We start from the raw sequence: 14,465 nt of genomic DNA, 5'->3' as shown, positions 1-14,465 counted from the left end.
GTAGCAATAGTGTGTATATGCATATGCATATACACACTATTGCTACTAGTGTATGCTTTGCATGACCTGTGTGCAATTATTTGCAGGTCAGAGACATATAAACGTTCCCATCCCAGTACAATCCATTCTGCATTTACTGAGATAGTTTTACCTTCTACAGATTAGAAAAAAGATAAAAGATGTAACACTGTTTTTATAAAACTGAACATGTTTCACTAACTTGAAATCAGATGTAGCAGCCACGCATCAACAGAACCCTTGTTGTTTTTGTTTATCTGGGTTCATGTCGCTCAGTTCACATTCCCCGAGTGTTCTCCCTGTGACTAGTGTGTATGTGACTGAACAGGTCGAAGTTCCCCCGTCCCACCCACCACACCTACTGTCAACATTCAGCAGCAGAATGCCATGGGAGGATGGGACTGGAACAGACCTGCTACCACAAATAACGGTATGCTCAATCACACAGTAACACAGAGGTGTGAATACAAAGTGATACTCTGATACCTTGTCTTGTTGAATAATTTAGGGGCAGGCTTTGGTATGGACAGTAGATCAGCTACAACTAGTCCCACTGGCTCAGTCCACAGCACCCCCACCCACCAAACCAAGCCAAACTCCCTGGATCCATTTGCTGATATTGGTAATCTGTCTGGCAGCCTTGGAGGTCTGACACTGATCATTTCAGCTACTTTTTGTCACCTGTCACTGCCAAAAACATATTAATTATTATTATTTATTTTTTAATAAGGAGGATCTGGTTTCTCCAGCAAGCCCACCACTCCAACAGGAGCAACTCCTTCTTTCCCACCCATGGGATCCCCATCACGGCCACCGCCATCTCCCCAGCACACAGGTGGTTGGCAGCCCCACACAGGAGCCAATTTCTCCTCATGGCAGCCCGGCACTGGAGGAAATAGTGGCTGGCAAGCCCAAGGACAGGGCCCCAGCACGCAACCAAAGCCCAGCCCCAGCCACACCTCCATGCCTCACACGTCTCCACAAAATCGACCTAACTACAACGTCAGCTTCTCAGCAATGGGAGGAGGTTCTCCTAGTGCAGCGGGCAAATCACAAGCTGGGATGGGTAAGATTAGAAGAATTCTTTTAGGTATAGTCGACACAGGTCTTTTATTTTATTCACTGATTGACTGTAGCAAAACAAAATCAACGCAAGTGGTTTTGACACATTTACATTAGATGTGACTGCTGGCAACTAGTTGAAGAATATAATTTATGAGGGAGTCATACACTCCCAAAAAGATGGGATTTTCAAATACTGGTTGTGCACAACACCACCCACTGGTCACTTGGTTGCAAACACAATTTAGTGAGTCTGCAACAGCGATTTCTCACAATGTTCTTGCACTTTTGAGGAAGCAGCTGGTTTCCAGCCCTGTGAGATGCTGCGTTGAGCAGCCATGTAATAATTACTCCCTGTTTGGAAATGAAGGGTGATGTTGGAACTGTTCTGTTGGTGGCGATCTGTAACTTCACCACTAGATGGTGCTGAATCCTAAATGTTGCTCATTTAACTCTGAGCCCGTCACTGTTTTCACATTCCGTGGTGTCACTAGGTACTAAACATTCAAATTAAATGTAATTTTAACAGTTCAGTAGCTAAAAATATAAAACCTCCTTATGACTTTCACTTCTACGTGTTATACAGCCTTAAAATGTTTAATAGTAACCATGTGAGCATTTTTAATGTTTCTTTTATATCTTGTATTTGTTGTCCATGGCAGGTTCGAAACCCAAAGCCTCCGATGCTAACTTTGATGACCTGCTATCTGGCCAGGGCTTTGCTGGGACCAAAGAGAAGAAAGGGCCCAGGACTATAGCAGAAATGAGGAAAGAGGAGATGGCCAAAGAGATGGACCCTGAGAAAATAAAGGTAAGAAACTTTTTTTTAACACTAATGAAAATAAGGTAGAGTTTTACAAAGTTTCAGCAACAAGTCTGCAACAAAGTAACTTGGTGTTTATTGTTCGTATGTTCAGTGAAGCTCAACAAAAGAAGTAAGTTGTATAGTGCACTCAAAAAAATAATAATTGGCTGTCAAGGCCAGAATTAATGCAGCAGCCAATCTAGGTTTCCCATGAGCAAAGCTTGATTCACCCAGTTACTCGTTCAGCAGTTCACCAGAGTAAAATCTCTCTGCCTGCCCTCGGTTGTATTCCAGATTTTGGACTGGATTGAGGGGAAGGAACGTAACATCCGTGCTCTGCTGTCCACCATGCACACTGTGCTGTGGGAGGGAGAGACGCGCTGGAAGCCCATGGGCATGGCCGACCTGGTTACTCCTGAACAGGTCAAAAAGGTTTACCGCAAAGCAGTTCTGGTTGTTCACCCAGATAAGGTGAGACAGATAATGACTCAAGTTGAATTTAAAATAAATATAGATATTTTTATTTCTGTCTCATGGACAGAACGTCTCTGGCTGTATGCCTGAGCTTTTAGTCGATTCAAACCAAATTATTGGCAAAATATCAGATAATAAAGTGAACTAAGAGGCAGCATCACAACATTTAGAGTAAAAATCATCTAAAAGGTAAAATCAGATGCTTCAGCGAACACGACATTTGAACCAAATTCTGAGTTTTCAGGATATTTTGCTTTCAAAACATGACAAAATGTTAAAACATTAAAATAAAACAATTAATTCATTTATTTGCTGCCATATTTTCACTGTCCCTTTAGGCAAACTAGCACATGTTTACTCAATAAATGTCCATATATATTTTTTTAGTAAATATAAATGCACAACTGAGGAATTTTATAATTTATTAAATAAAAACAAAACTACATGACCCATCATAATACAAAAGAACACATTGCACATTTTATTCCTCTCTATTTTACATTCATGTTTTTGTATTTGTTTACATTTAATAACGTAAAGCCTGTTTACAGCCTGATTTATACAATATTCTGTCCAGGAAACTATTTTTCTTCTGTCATGGTAATCCTACAGTTTAACACTAATGAAGAGTGCATTTATAGCATTTGCCTTTTGTGGAAGATTTAAAATTACCAAAATAAATAATGGTAAGAAAAAAGTAATTCAAATAATTTTAATTATTAGTTAAAATTGGTATCATCACTGTAAGGCTGATTATGTGTCAAGTTCAGACCCACACAGTTTCTCTTTTGAATTCTGGAATACATTTTTTCTAAAAAAAACCCCAACAAAATAGGAAAACTTTAAACTCAAGTTTTTTGGTACAAAATGTAGTACCGGTAGTTGTTTGTTCCTTAATTCGTATTGCACAAAAACCTTTTCATACATGCTACAAAAAAAGACAAAAACATAATTAAAACCACCAGAATGATTAACACCTTTATAACCTGAAAACTGAGAGATTCAAAGGTCGGCTTTAAAAAGTCAAATAAGGAGCTTCCATCCTGATGAGTAGATTTAGCAGTTTCCTGAAGATGGCCGACTATTTCATGAATTGTGGCATTGTAGTCGGGCACGAAAGTGCAGCACTCGGACCCAATAACGGCGCAGGTTCCCCCCTGAGCAGCTAAAAGGAAGTCCAGAGCTGCTCTGTTTTGTAAAGCTAGGAGTCTGACAGAGGCCAGTTCGTTTGACAAGAGAATGAGAGCCTTCCCAGTTGCATTAGCTATAGCTTCAATTGTATGAGACAGATCGGCAATTTGATCCAATGCAGACATCACGCCGTAAAAAGGAAGGAGTGTACCTATTACATTCTTGAAAGGTGACTGCTTATGTGTCCCAAACACATCGGAAGATCCACGTCGCACTCGGCGAATATGTCTGTTTGGCAGAGACTGCAACACTCTCATAGCTGGGACCACGTATCCCAACCCACAGCGTCCGTTGTAGTCCACTGGAAGGTATGGGTACGCAAGGTTCCCACAGACCCAGTACATCCCAACAGGAGAGGAGATGGAGCAGCTAGCAGTGCGACGAGCTAAAGCTTTGAATCGACTCTCTCCTGCTGCATCCAGGCACTGGTGAGGAACAGAAACCAGATTGTTCCAGTCGGTCTTGATCTCGTCAGAACCACATTTGAAGGTACGTATGCAGTCCGAACGCCCCACCGGTGTGTGGCCATCGTTCTCCAAACACCAAGTGAACTTCTGAGGAATGACTAGGATGGGAACCGGCTTGGGCTTTTGGAAACATCTGTTGCAGTTCCCTTGTTGCGTGGAACAGTCAAGGGGTCTCATTTTCATTACTGGGCAGTGACGGCGGGGAGAAGTCTTGGGAAGATCAATATGCATCAGGTTGCACGTATCACAGTCGGACGCAGGCAGCGCCATTAGAGGTAAACCTTCTCCAGCTGTGTAGGGCATCAGACCACACACGTAACAGCTGGACTCAGGACGGAGGTGGTGTGCTACTTGCCACGCCATCGTCAGGAACACGTTGACGTCGTCTCTTCTTACATCCGGCACATTCAGTGGATTTCCTACAGCAGACTCGATTAGGATCAGAATCAGGAATTGAACTGAGACAGACATTCCGGTGGTGTCTTTGAGTCGTCTGTGTTGTATCGTTGCGGTCATTTCATGTGCAAGAAATCTCCACGCAGACAGCAGCACCTTTGACCAGAGTCAGGAAAGCACAACAGTATCTGTCAAATGAGAATAATTTACATTTGAGGAGCTCAGAACAACAAGCTGCCTGTCTGGGACAGAGAATGTAGCGGCTTCTCTATTAGGAATACATTTACAGTTTTCATTCATAGCATCTGATACGTTTTTACCTGGAGATGACGGTGAAGCTTTGTCAGTTCTGAAGGATCTGTACTGGCAGGACTGGAAGAGGGAAATTAAATACTCTGTCTTTTAAATCCCTCCTCTGGACAAAAGAGCAGCCGCCACCCAGAATAATCCTAATCACAGAGGCATAGTTAATCAATGAAGACTGATCATTCACGGCAGGACAGCAGGGTTTCAGTCAGCATCAGCAGTTTTACACGCTTTAAACCTTAGAATTCTACAAAATTACATCCTTACATTTTATTGACACACAGTAAGACACAGAGCCTTGAAAAAAAATCCATCTATCCATTAATTTTCTTTGTCCGTTTTTACTTTCCGGGTGACGGGGATCTGCAGTCACTGTGCGAGAGGCGATGGACACCCTGGACAGGTCACAAGTCCATCACAGGGACACGGAGAGAAACAAGTCAAACAACCGTTCGTGTTTTTTCACACCCAGGAACAATTAAGTTACCCATGACTCTAACTTACACGTTTTTACTCTGTGGGTGGAAACTGAAGAACCGAGAGAAAAGTGTAGTTTTTAATCTTTAGAGGAGAAATAATTACTGTTCCATGGATCGGTTTACATTTTAAATGCATCAACAAATGTAATACTAACAAAGAAATAAAGCAAAAACATTAGAGGAAAATTATTTAAAAAATTTATTATGTGACATTTAAAAAAATCTAATATGCTAGAAGTGTCTGTTTCATTGTTTAGTAACGAGTACCATATTTTTCGGACTATAAGCCACACTTAAAATCCTTTAATTATTTGTTTTTTCTTCAAAAAATTAATTCTGGTTGTGTCCTCGAACTGATTTTATGTGGTACAACTGAACAATGTTGAGCGTTATTGTGAATGAGTTGAATAAAGTTTGACTTAACCGTTTTATTTCACTTAATGCACCTTATAATCTGAAAAATACGGTATATGCTGTAGCGTTCGTGTTTACTCTGAGCAGTCTGAGCCCGTCGTACCCCCTGCATGGAGTCCCCTGCTCTCTGTTTAGTCACACGTGATAATATCAGAACTGAGTGTTCAGAAGTTCCCTGGCTCTTCACAGCTTCATCAGGGAATCAGCACACAATGGAAACTAAAGACTTAGCATTCTTTGAAGGAATGCATGTCATGCCAGAATTTTAAACTAAAAGCATCTTATATCAAGAAAAGGCAGTTTTAGTTGTTTTTATATGTCAAGATGTGCAATATTACCTGATCTGTGTTGAGAAAAATGTTTAGCCACTACCACACCAATATTAGCCTAATATCTGTAAAAAAAAATAAAAAAAAAATGTCTAAATTAAAGCCACTTTTGTGGATTTTACAACCAGTTGGCCATCTTGAATGGAGTTAACCAAAAGTCCATCAGTTGTTAATGAACACCCAGCGATGACTTTCTGAGCTTCAGCGGGTGATAATTAACTCTAAATCAAAATTAGCACATGCATTACTTATTGGTAAATACATTTTAAGGGCATTTTACCATTTTTGGTTTTCAGATTTCAGTCTTTGGGTTGTTGTTCAAGCATCTTTTATTGTAAAGCGGTCTTTATTATAAGAAGTCACTAAAAGCTGAACACGCCTGATGGTAATTTCCTGTTGTTTTGTTGTTTCACAGGCGACCGGGCAACCATATGAGCAGTACGCCAAGCTGATTTTCATGGAACTCAATGACGCCTGGTCAGAATTTGAAAGTCAAGGACAAAAACCACTTTACTAAAATAAAAGTGGCGTCGGGATCTCGTCTCTAACCCTGAAAGTGTTCCCTCCTCCGGTCTGCGTATGATAACATCTGCCTTTATAGCTCGCTTCGACTCATGCATCTCTTCCTGCCACGAACACTTACCGACGGTGGCAAAGGACCACCGGTATGTGATCGTTTGCTCTGAGTCAGCTCAACAACTGATCACCAAGACAGATGATCAAAAGAGAGGAAGAGAAGAGAATCTCAGCAGATAAGAGAAAAACGCGTCAGGGAGCACAAAGCAAACATTTCACAAACTTCTCAACAAAACAAGTTCAGAGATATCAACTAATCTGTGAGGCACAACAAGCATTTAACAACGTCGGAGCGGTTTGGAATGTGGAGTTTGGGCTTTGTTGTGTGTGCGGGGAGAAAATGGATTCGTGAGCCTTTTCTGTAAATCCAGTTTTCCACGCAGCTCAAAGGTCCTTGTAATGACAAGTCAAATGACATTATCACGTTACTGTGCACTGAGGTGAAAATAAACACAAGAAATTGGCTTTTTAGTGCAGATATAATCAAGAAAGTCCAAATAGCATGAAAGCAAAGTGCAACTCCTGGTTTTAACACTATCTGTCATTACAGGCTGGGATTCATGAATATAAGAGATAGAGTCAAATGAAAAGGAGGAAAACAGTTTTTCAGACTCGAGATAAAAAAAAATCTCCGGTGAAACCTAATGATGACGTCCTGTCCCCAGTTTATGTAAGACATCAGAGCCTGTTGTGTCTTCTGGGAACTGTGGGTCGTACATTTTAGGATTAGCACATGCACAGCTCCTAACATGAAGCGTCTTCAGGCCTCGTGTGTGGATTCTCACACGATTTTGAAAAGAAGTTCTTAGAAAGCACAAATATCGTTTGGTGCAGCGTTGAAGGCATAGCATGCAACATTTGTCCAATTTATTTTCACCTGTTTTTATTTATTAATTTCAAATTAAACATTTCATGTTCATGTAACCAGATGACAAATAAGCAGAAATCATCAGTTTTGACCTCTACATATCTTCAAAGCCATCATTTGCTGCATTTGCACCTTGTTTTTGCTTTTAATTTCAAGTTGATCTGTTTTTTTTTTAGACATTTCTGTCTCTGCACTAAAGTATTTAATTAGCAACACATTAAGCTTTTTTTCGTCTGCATTTGTACCGTTTCATATGAACACTAAAGGATTGAAAACTTGGCTCAAGGAAGCTGTACGTGCTGTTCATAAAAATAATCTAACAGAAATCATCTAAAGATGTTTGATGCTCATCGTATTGGTTTATTATCAACTGCTATGATTGTTCCTCAGTGCGACGGCCTCCTGTTTGGTAGAAAGTTTAGTCTTGACACTGCTTTATGGGGTTAACATTATTTCATAATCCTGGGTTGATATTGGTAACAAGTATGCAAGAGTCAAAATTTGTTCATGAAGAAAAAAACCTTTTTATTTCAGGTTTTCACAGCTCCAGCAATGTGACTGTTTAAAACCCAGACCCAACAACAGTCAGATTGGACTCTAAACCCATCTGTTTCTGTTCAATGCTTTACAATGAAACGCTTAGAATTCCTTAAAGAAATGCACATTACCTGCTGCCTTTCATGCTTTTAGCCTAAAATCAAATTAAGTTGAGAAATGACAATCTCTTGCAATGATCACATTATAGGAATAACCCTCAACTACCACCACATGGGATTTTAACATGGTCCTTGTAAAGCTGACTGTCACAGACCTTTTTTTTTCTGTAAATGCTGATTAGCGGTGACAGCCAACTTGATCTTGACTCTAAAAGTTAACCAGTTCTGAGTTTGCATCCAATGATCATTTGCTGAAAGTTTTATTAAAAGCTTTCCATGGCATATTTTCATTTAATTTCAGCAGTGGGTCATTATAATTAGATGCATCCAAATTGAGCAGAACGTTTGTCTTTATGCTCATAAGCTTTAAATTCTTTACTATCTCCATGCTCCTGAGTAGTTAGACAAAGGACAAGATATTTAGCTTGTTGATTGTTCGGCATTCTCTCAACGTAGAATTGAATCAGGACTTTGATGAGTGAAAGAAAAGAGAGTGTTAAATTTGATTTCATTCATAAGCCAGAGCAAAACAGAACAAATGGTGTCTGATCTGAGAATACAGTGGGTCTCAGGCTGAAACTGCTAAACTTGAAGTTGTTTTTTGTTCGTTTAGTATTTAAAGCGCGTATAAGGATATACGAGAAGTGTGGCGTGTCTCTGATCTACGTACACAGAGGACCTACATGTGAAATAACCCCTGAGCTCCCTCGCTGACTCAAACTGCAGCTGTGTTGAAAAGCTAACCTCTATAACGTAGTGGATGTGTGTGTAAAGTTGTGCTGCGTGTGAGTCGGGTTTGAGTACTTTTTGTCACGTGTTTGCCTGTCTGCTGTACAAGTATTACTAAAATGTGTACATTTCTATGTTCATGTGTTTCTTTTTAGGTTCTGTTTACTGTTAAAGGATGTAAATAAGGAATAAGTGCAGTGCACAACAATAAACAGTAAACAGAGGAACTGTAGGCCTCTGGATTTATCTGTGCTTCTCTTTAGGACCACAAGAGGGCAGCAGAGGACACCCAGTGCACTGCTGTCCTTAAGAGCTGCTTGTTGGTGAAAGTCTGTTTGGGAGTTTTTTAATAATGTACAGTACTGTAGATTCAAAACTAATGGCTACAATCAGACACTGATACCTAGAACTGAAACATGATTAAGTCAAATTCAACATTAGTCATGAAATTAACTAATTCATAAAATATAAAATTAAGGCTCAACAATCCTTGAATGCATATCACCCCATTCCACATTATGCCAGAGTTTAAAACTAAATCATTTTATTCCCATTTTATCTTATTATCTGTAAAAGTAGCTGCGATATGATGTATGGGGTGACTCGACTATGGCGGCCATTGAATTGCATTCTAGCTGTAGTTAATAATTACTTTGAAACAAGCACACACATGCAAGGAAAAAAAAAGACAAAGTTATATCAATCCTGTGTGGGACATGCATTTTAGAAATTTGACAGTTTTGAATAAAACTTTGCCTCAGTTTAGATTTGTGCTGAGAAAGAACAACAACCTGCTGCAGTTAAGAATCTGCTTCACTTTGTGCGTCACATGTGAGAAGTGTTTTCCTTCGGGACCTCACATCTGCAGGAGACACGACTGCAGACTCTCCAGAATGAAATTCAGGATAATTGAAAAATAACTCCCAGCCAGTGATTTACTGTAAAGTGCTGCCGGCCTCTTTGTTCCCGTTTTCCTTCCTGCTGCTGCCTCTGCTGACGTAGTTCTTGAGAAGGATCCAGAGCTGATAGATACACATCATTAGCAGAGGCTGATGGTTTGAATTTTTATTTTGTATGTTCTTTGAAGATTAGTTTTATCTATAGAAGAAGGTTTTCCACTAAGATCTCATTAAATATTTGATCTAGGTATCATTTTATTACCGTACTTGCCGCCATACACGTTGCACCGTTGTTTAAGTCGCATCAGTCCAAATATGTCTATTAAAGCGGGGAAAAAAAACATAAATAAGTTGCTTTGCCACATAAGTCACATCTATTATGCGTCACCGCTGATAACCCAGAAATGTGGGCCGGTGCTGTGCTAAAAATCGATTGGCTGCCAAATGGCGGCCGCAGGACCGTGCATGGGAGGACTTTAACAAGATTGACACTTAAAAACAATTATTTGTTTGCTCAAATTTATAGCAAAGGTTTGTCTCAGTTTAACTTTTCCTTAATAAATATACTTTAATTTATTTATTTATTTTTTCATTTAGCCTTTTTTTATCCAGATTAGTCTCATTGAGCCACGAGAACTCATTTTCAAGAGACACCTGTTTCGGGAGCACATTGTGGGGGTTAAGGGCCTTGCTCATGGGCCCAGGGTGGGGCGAATGAGGGTGGGGGCAAGTGTGGGTGTTTCACCTACCACACCCACAATTTTGATGTTGTCGGGGCCGGGGCGTGAACCGGCGATCTTCGGATCACAGGCCCACCTCTCTAGCCTCTGCGCCACCACTCCCCCCCCTAATAATGGTCAAATCAGCTGCATTTCACCTGGGCAGCGCAACAAAATGCAACTGGTTTGACGTTTGCTCCAGGAGCTGCAGCGAGACAAAGGCGTCTTTGTATGGCAAGCCAAGTGTCTCATTAATAGTCACTTTTACCCATTAATGAGACACTTGGCTTGACCAATGACTCAATGGCCCTCTAGTGGCTGAAAATGGTAGTGTTCAGTATTTTCCATGTCAGAATGAATGAAATCATCATATCTCAGCCAAAAATTGGGTTATAAATATGAAAAAACAAAAAAAAACAAATACGTCGCTTTGCTGTATAAGTCACAGGCCATGATAATTTATGCAAAAAAAACTGTGACTTAGACACCAAAATTTATGGTACTTATATGGCATTTTATGTAGGATATTCTTTTAAAGTTTTTTTTTTGGTAAAAGAAGACAAAATAAAAACTCTTCAACTCTTAAAGCATACGTCCTCCTATTGTCCTACAAAACCGATTAAGATTCAGCCAAAAAAACATGTTAGTTTCTCATACCTGACTGATTATACTCAATTCAAACCCTAAAGATTAAAAAAGAATAATTGATCTAACACTGCTTTCAGTTGACCTAAGAATACTTTATAACACTTAAAAATCTTTAGCCAGTTTAGGCTTGTTTTGCTGAAGTGTTTGTCCTTAAAGAAACACAAAGTCTTGGTGTTTGCCTCTGGTGCACATGAGCAGCATTTAAATGATTTACTGTATTTGTTTTTACAGCCAGCTGGGAAATGTTCATTTCTACAGAGGAGCTTCTGCGTATGACTTGGATCTCATTAGAAACAGAAACATGTGTTCATGTGACCTCTCCGTTGAGTGGTCATTAAAATTAATAATATTCATGGAGTTTTCAAGAAAATGTTTTGGTTTCTTAGAAATGATTGGGCTTAGAGATTCCTATTATGTGTTTAATAGTAATACTTTACTCTCGGCACCAAACAGAAAGTTTAGTTGAGGCTGACTTAACTATAACATGTTATTCTATTTGTAACAGCTGGACAGGATGAATTTTTATACAGAACACCAAAAATTTTGGAATCACAACCAAAACAAAAACAAATGCACAGTTTGAATTTTCTGCTTTAAATGGAGGTTTGTAAGAAGAGGCAGAATTGATGGTAATGCATGTTTCATAAATGAAGTTGAATAGCTAATAAAAATGAAAGTTAAGGGTACAACAAAATTACATTTGAAACTGTGTCAGTACTTTTAACCCACCAACTTGGTCAAGTTTTGTTGTTTGAGATCTTTTCAAGTTATGGGAACATTTGTGATTTTTTTTTTTCTCAATTACACAAATAAGAAAAAGCCATCATTACATTATATAGATCAGCTCCACCATAACCTGTAAGACTGGTTTAAATGTTTGAAAATTGTGTGAGAAGTATGGTATGGTATGGTATAAAGTTTATTAATTTAAAAAAAGTACAAGACAATTCCATAACAATATAAAAAAAGATACAAAAGATTTAAAATGAAAGGCAGCAGAAAGAAGAAAAAAAATCTTATTATATCTGCCCCTTTTTTCAAACAATTATTTCAATCATAATAATTTTCAATCAGAAGTGAGAATTATGTTTCTAAAAATTATATTTATCATTCGTTTTAGGGACAAGATGGGGTCCTGGAGTGCTTCTGGGTCTCATGCTTTCCACGATTGAGAGTTAAGTGACCTCCACATCCACAAGATGTTCTAATACTGACTAACTATCCAGGGGCTAAATAGCAACCATTATAAACTACAGTGTGTTGTGTAAATGCATTGGTTCTATTTCGTATAGGCTTCGCCCTTTAAGGCTATCACTAGTGGGTTTATCCCTTCGCGCGCAGCGCAGCACTGAAAACTTTAGTCCACGCCCACCTACTGTGTGGGCCTCATCCCCGGTCTGTATAAATTACGGTGAGACCGGGTAATCGGCTCCCATTTTCTCTTCAGCCAGCTAGCTAGCACTGTCAGAAGAACGAAGAAGGAAAAGTTGTCCAGCTTTGACCGGCACAACCTTTGCTAAGGATGCCTTGGTCTTCGCCACGCCAACCTCCTCAGCAGACCGAGTCCGGTAAAATCCCTCGCTCTTAGCCAGTGCCCGTTTTTATTTTCTGACATTTTCTGTCACAGAGTAAATCAGAGTAAATGATTTTTCTCCACGACAGCTGCAGCCTCCACCGAAACGGCATTTTCACTCAGAAAGTGCTCACACCTCCTCTCAGTGCGCGCCGGCCCACCTCAGCTCTAACGTGAGACCGCAGCCTGGGTTCAGTACAGAGGCACACATACAGCATTTTTCTGTTGGAGCCCCCACCTTGGGTTCCCCCCGGAGAATCTTCGGAGCGGGTGATGGCAGTAAGGGTTTTTAGCCTGCTTGATGTACATGAGAAACATGACAGAGCGTTACTCAGAGTGACAGCGAGTGTGTTCCCTGGACAGATGTATGGCCCATCTGATCAGCAGGGGTTACACGCTGCAGTTTGCAGCTCAACCCCCACCGTTCAGAAGGATTATAGAGATGGTCCTGTCTTCTCCAGAACTAAGCTCTTCTTTCCAGTCAGAAGTTCAGGAATTCCTGATGAAAAACATGATTTCCAGAGTTTCCAACAGAGAGGAAAATACGTTTTTTTTTACTCCCACTACTTCCTGGTTCTGAAAAAAATGGAGGGATGAGGCCCATTCTCGACCTGTCCCTGTTCAACAATTCGATCATGGAGAGACAATTCCACATGCTGACAATCAAACAGCTGCTGGAGAACTTCACCAGAACGACTGGTTCACCTCCATAGATCTGAAGGGTGCATAATTTCACATTTCCATGATTTTGAAACAGGAAATTCTTGCGTTTTTCTACTCCAGGGGATCCCGTATCAGTACAACAGGCTACCGTTCGGTTATTCCCTCGCCCCACGCACATTCTCAAAATGCGTGGAGACGGCTCTGCAGCCATTACACATGGCAGGAATGAGAATTATTTTTTATCTGGACAATCTGTTTTTATTAGATCAGTCCAGGCAGGAAGCAACTGCGCAGACCAAACACTAGCATTACACCTGCTAAACCTGGGTTTTCTATAAACTGCGAAAAGTTCCATTCACCCGTCCTAGATGATTGTTTATCTGGGAATGGAGCTAGACTCAACAACATTGAGAGCCCGTTTATCACAGCCGAGAGCAGAAGCTCTGTAAGTTCAGTTCTGCTGTGTCAAACCCGGCAGTGTAGTGACAGCTCTGCTTGTCATGCAACTCCTGGGACGGTGTCAGCGGCCCACATCGTGGTTCCGCTGGGCCTACTTCACATGAGACACCTTCAGAGATGGTTCGCCCGCCTGCGCATTGATCCTGTGTGCCAGAAGAGGCGGATTATCTTTGTGCCTCCCTCTGTGAGAACCAATCTGAATCACTTGGGAAACCCCATCGTTCTGTCAGAGGGAGTTCCCATCAACAGGCCTACGTCACATGTCTCAGTTTTTCACAGACACATTCCTGTCAAGCTGGGAGGAATGTGTCTGTCCCAAGCAGTGGGAGCACAGTGGCTGGACCACATGTCGCTTTACATAAATGTGCTAGAATGTTTTCACGGTCTGAAACGTGACTCAGCATTTTGCCCCCTGCTGTGGGATCAGCATTTTCTGATCCACACAGACAACAAAGTGACAACAGATTACATAAACCATCAGGGAGGTGTGCACTCAGCCCACTGTTATGCATCGCGAAACAGCTGTTGTGTTGGGTACACAAAAACCTGCTTCCCATCAGGACAGTGTACATTCCCAGCGTCTTGAACAGGTGAGTGGATATAATGTCGAGGGGCGGTCCCCACCATAGAGACTAGAGCCTTCATCCCGAGCTGATCTCTCGGTTTTTGGAGCAAGTTAGGTCAAGCAGCAGTGGATATGTTCGCCACACGGGAGAACTCCCAGTGTCAATTAT

At 40.7% G+C, this 14,465-nt stretch overlaps 1 protein-coding gene across 1 annotated transcript in view; it reads left to right on the top strand.

Moving 5' to 3' along the window:
- Positions 1-6,864, top strand: part of dnajc6 (DnaJ (Hsp40) homolog, subfamily C, member 6) — a 26,693-nt gene extending 19,829 nt beyond the window's left edge. Inside the window, exons 12-17 of the mRNA XM_037698002.1 lie at positions 347-448; positions 527-664; positions 749-1,084; positions 1,743-1,891; positions 2,180-2,356; positions 6,357-6,864. Coding sequence (XP_037553930.1) covers positions 347-448; positions 527-664; positions 749-1,084; positions 1,743-1,891; positions 2,180-2,356; positions 6,357-6,458 — 1,004 coding nt within the window. The 3' untranslated portion in view covers positions 6,459-6,864. The remainder of the gene's footprint in view (positions 1-346; positions 449-526; positions 665-748; positions 1,085-1,742; positions 1,892-2,179; positions 2,357-6,356) is intronic.
- The last annotated feature ends 7,601 nt before the right edge of the window (positions 6,865-14,465 follow it).

Source organism: Nematolebias whitei, chromosome 3, assembly GCF_014905685.2.
Source record: "Nematolebias whitei isolate Nwh7 chromosome 3, NemWhi1, whole genome shotgun sequence".
Lineage (NCBI taxonomy): Eukaryota > Metazoa > Chordata > Actinopteri > Cyprinodontiformes > Rivulidae > Nematolebias > Nematolebias whitei.
This window is presented reverse-complemented; position numbering and strand designations above follow the sequence as displayed.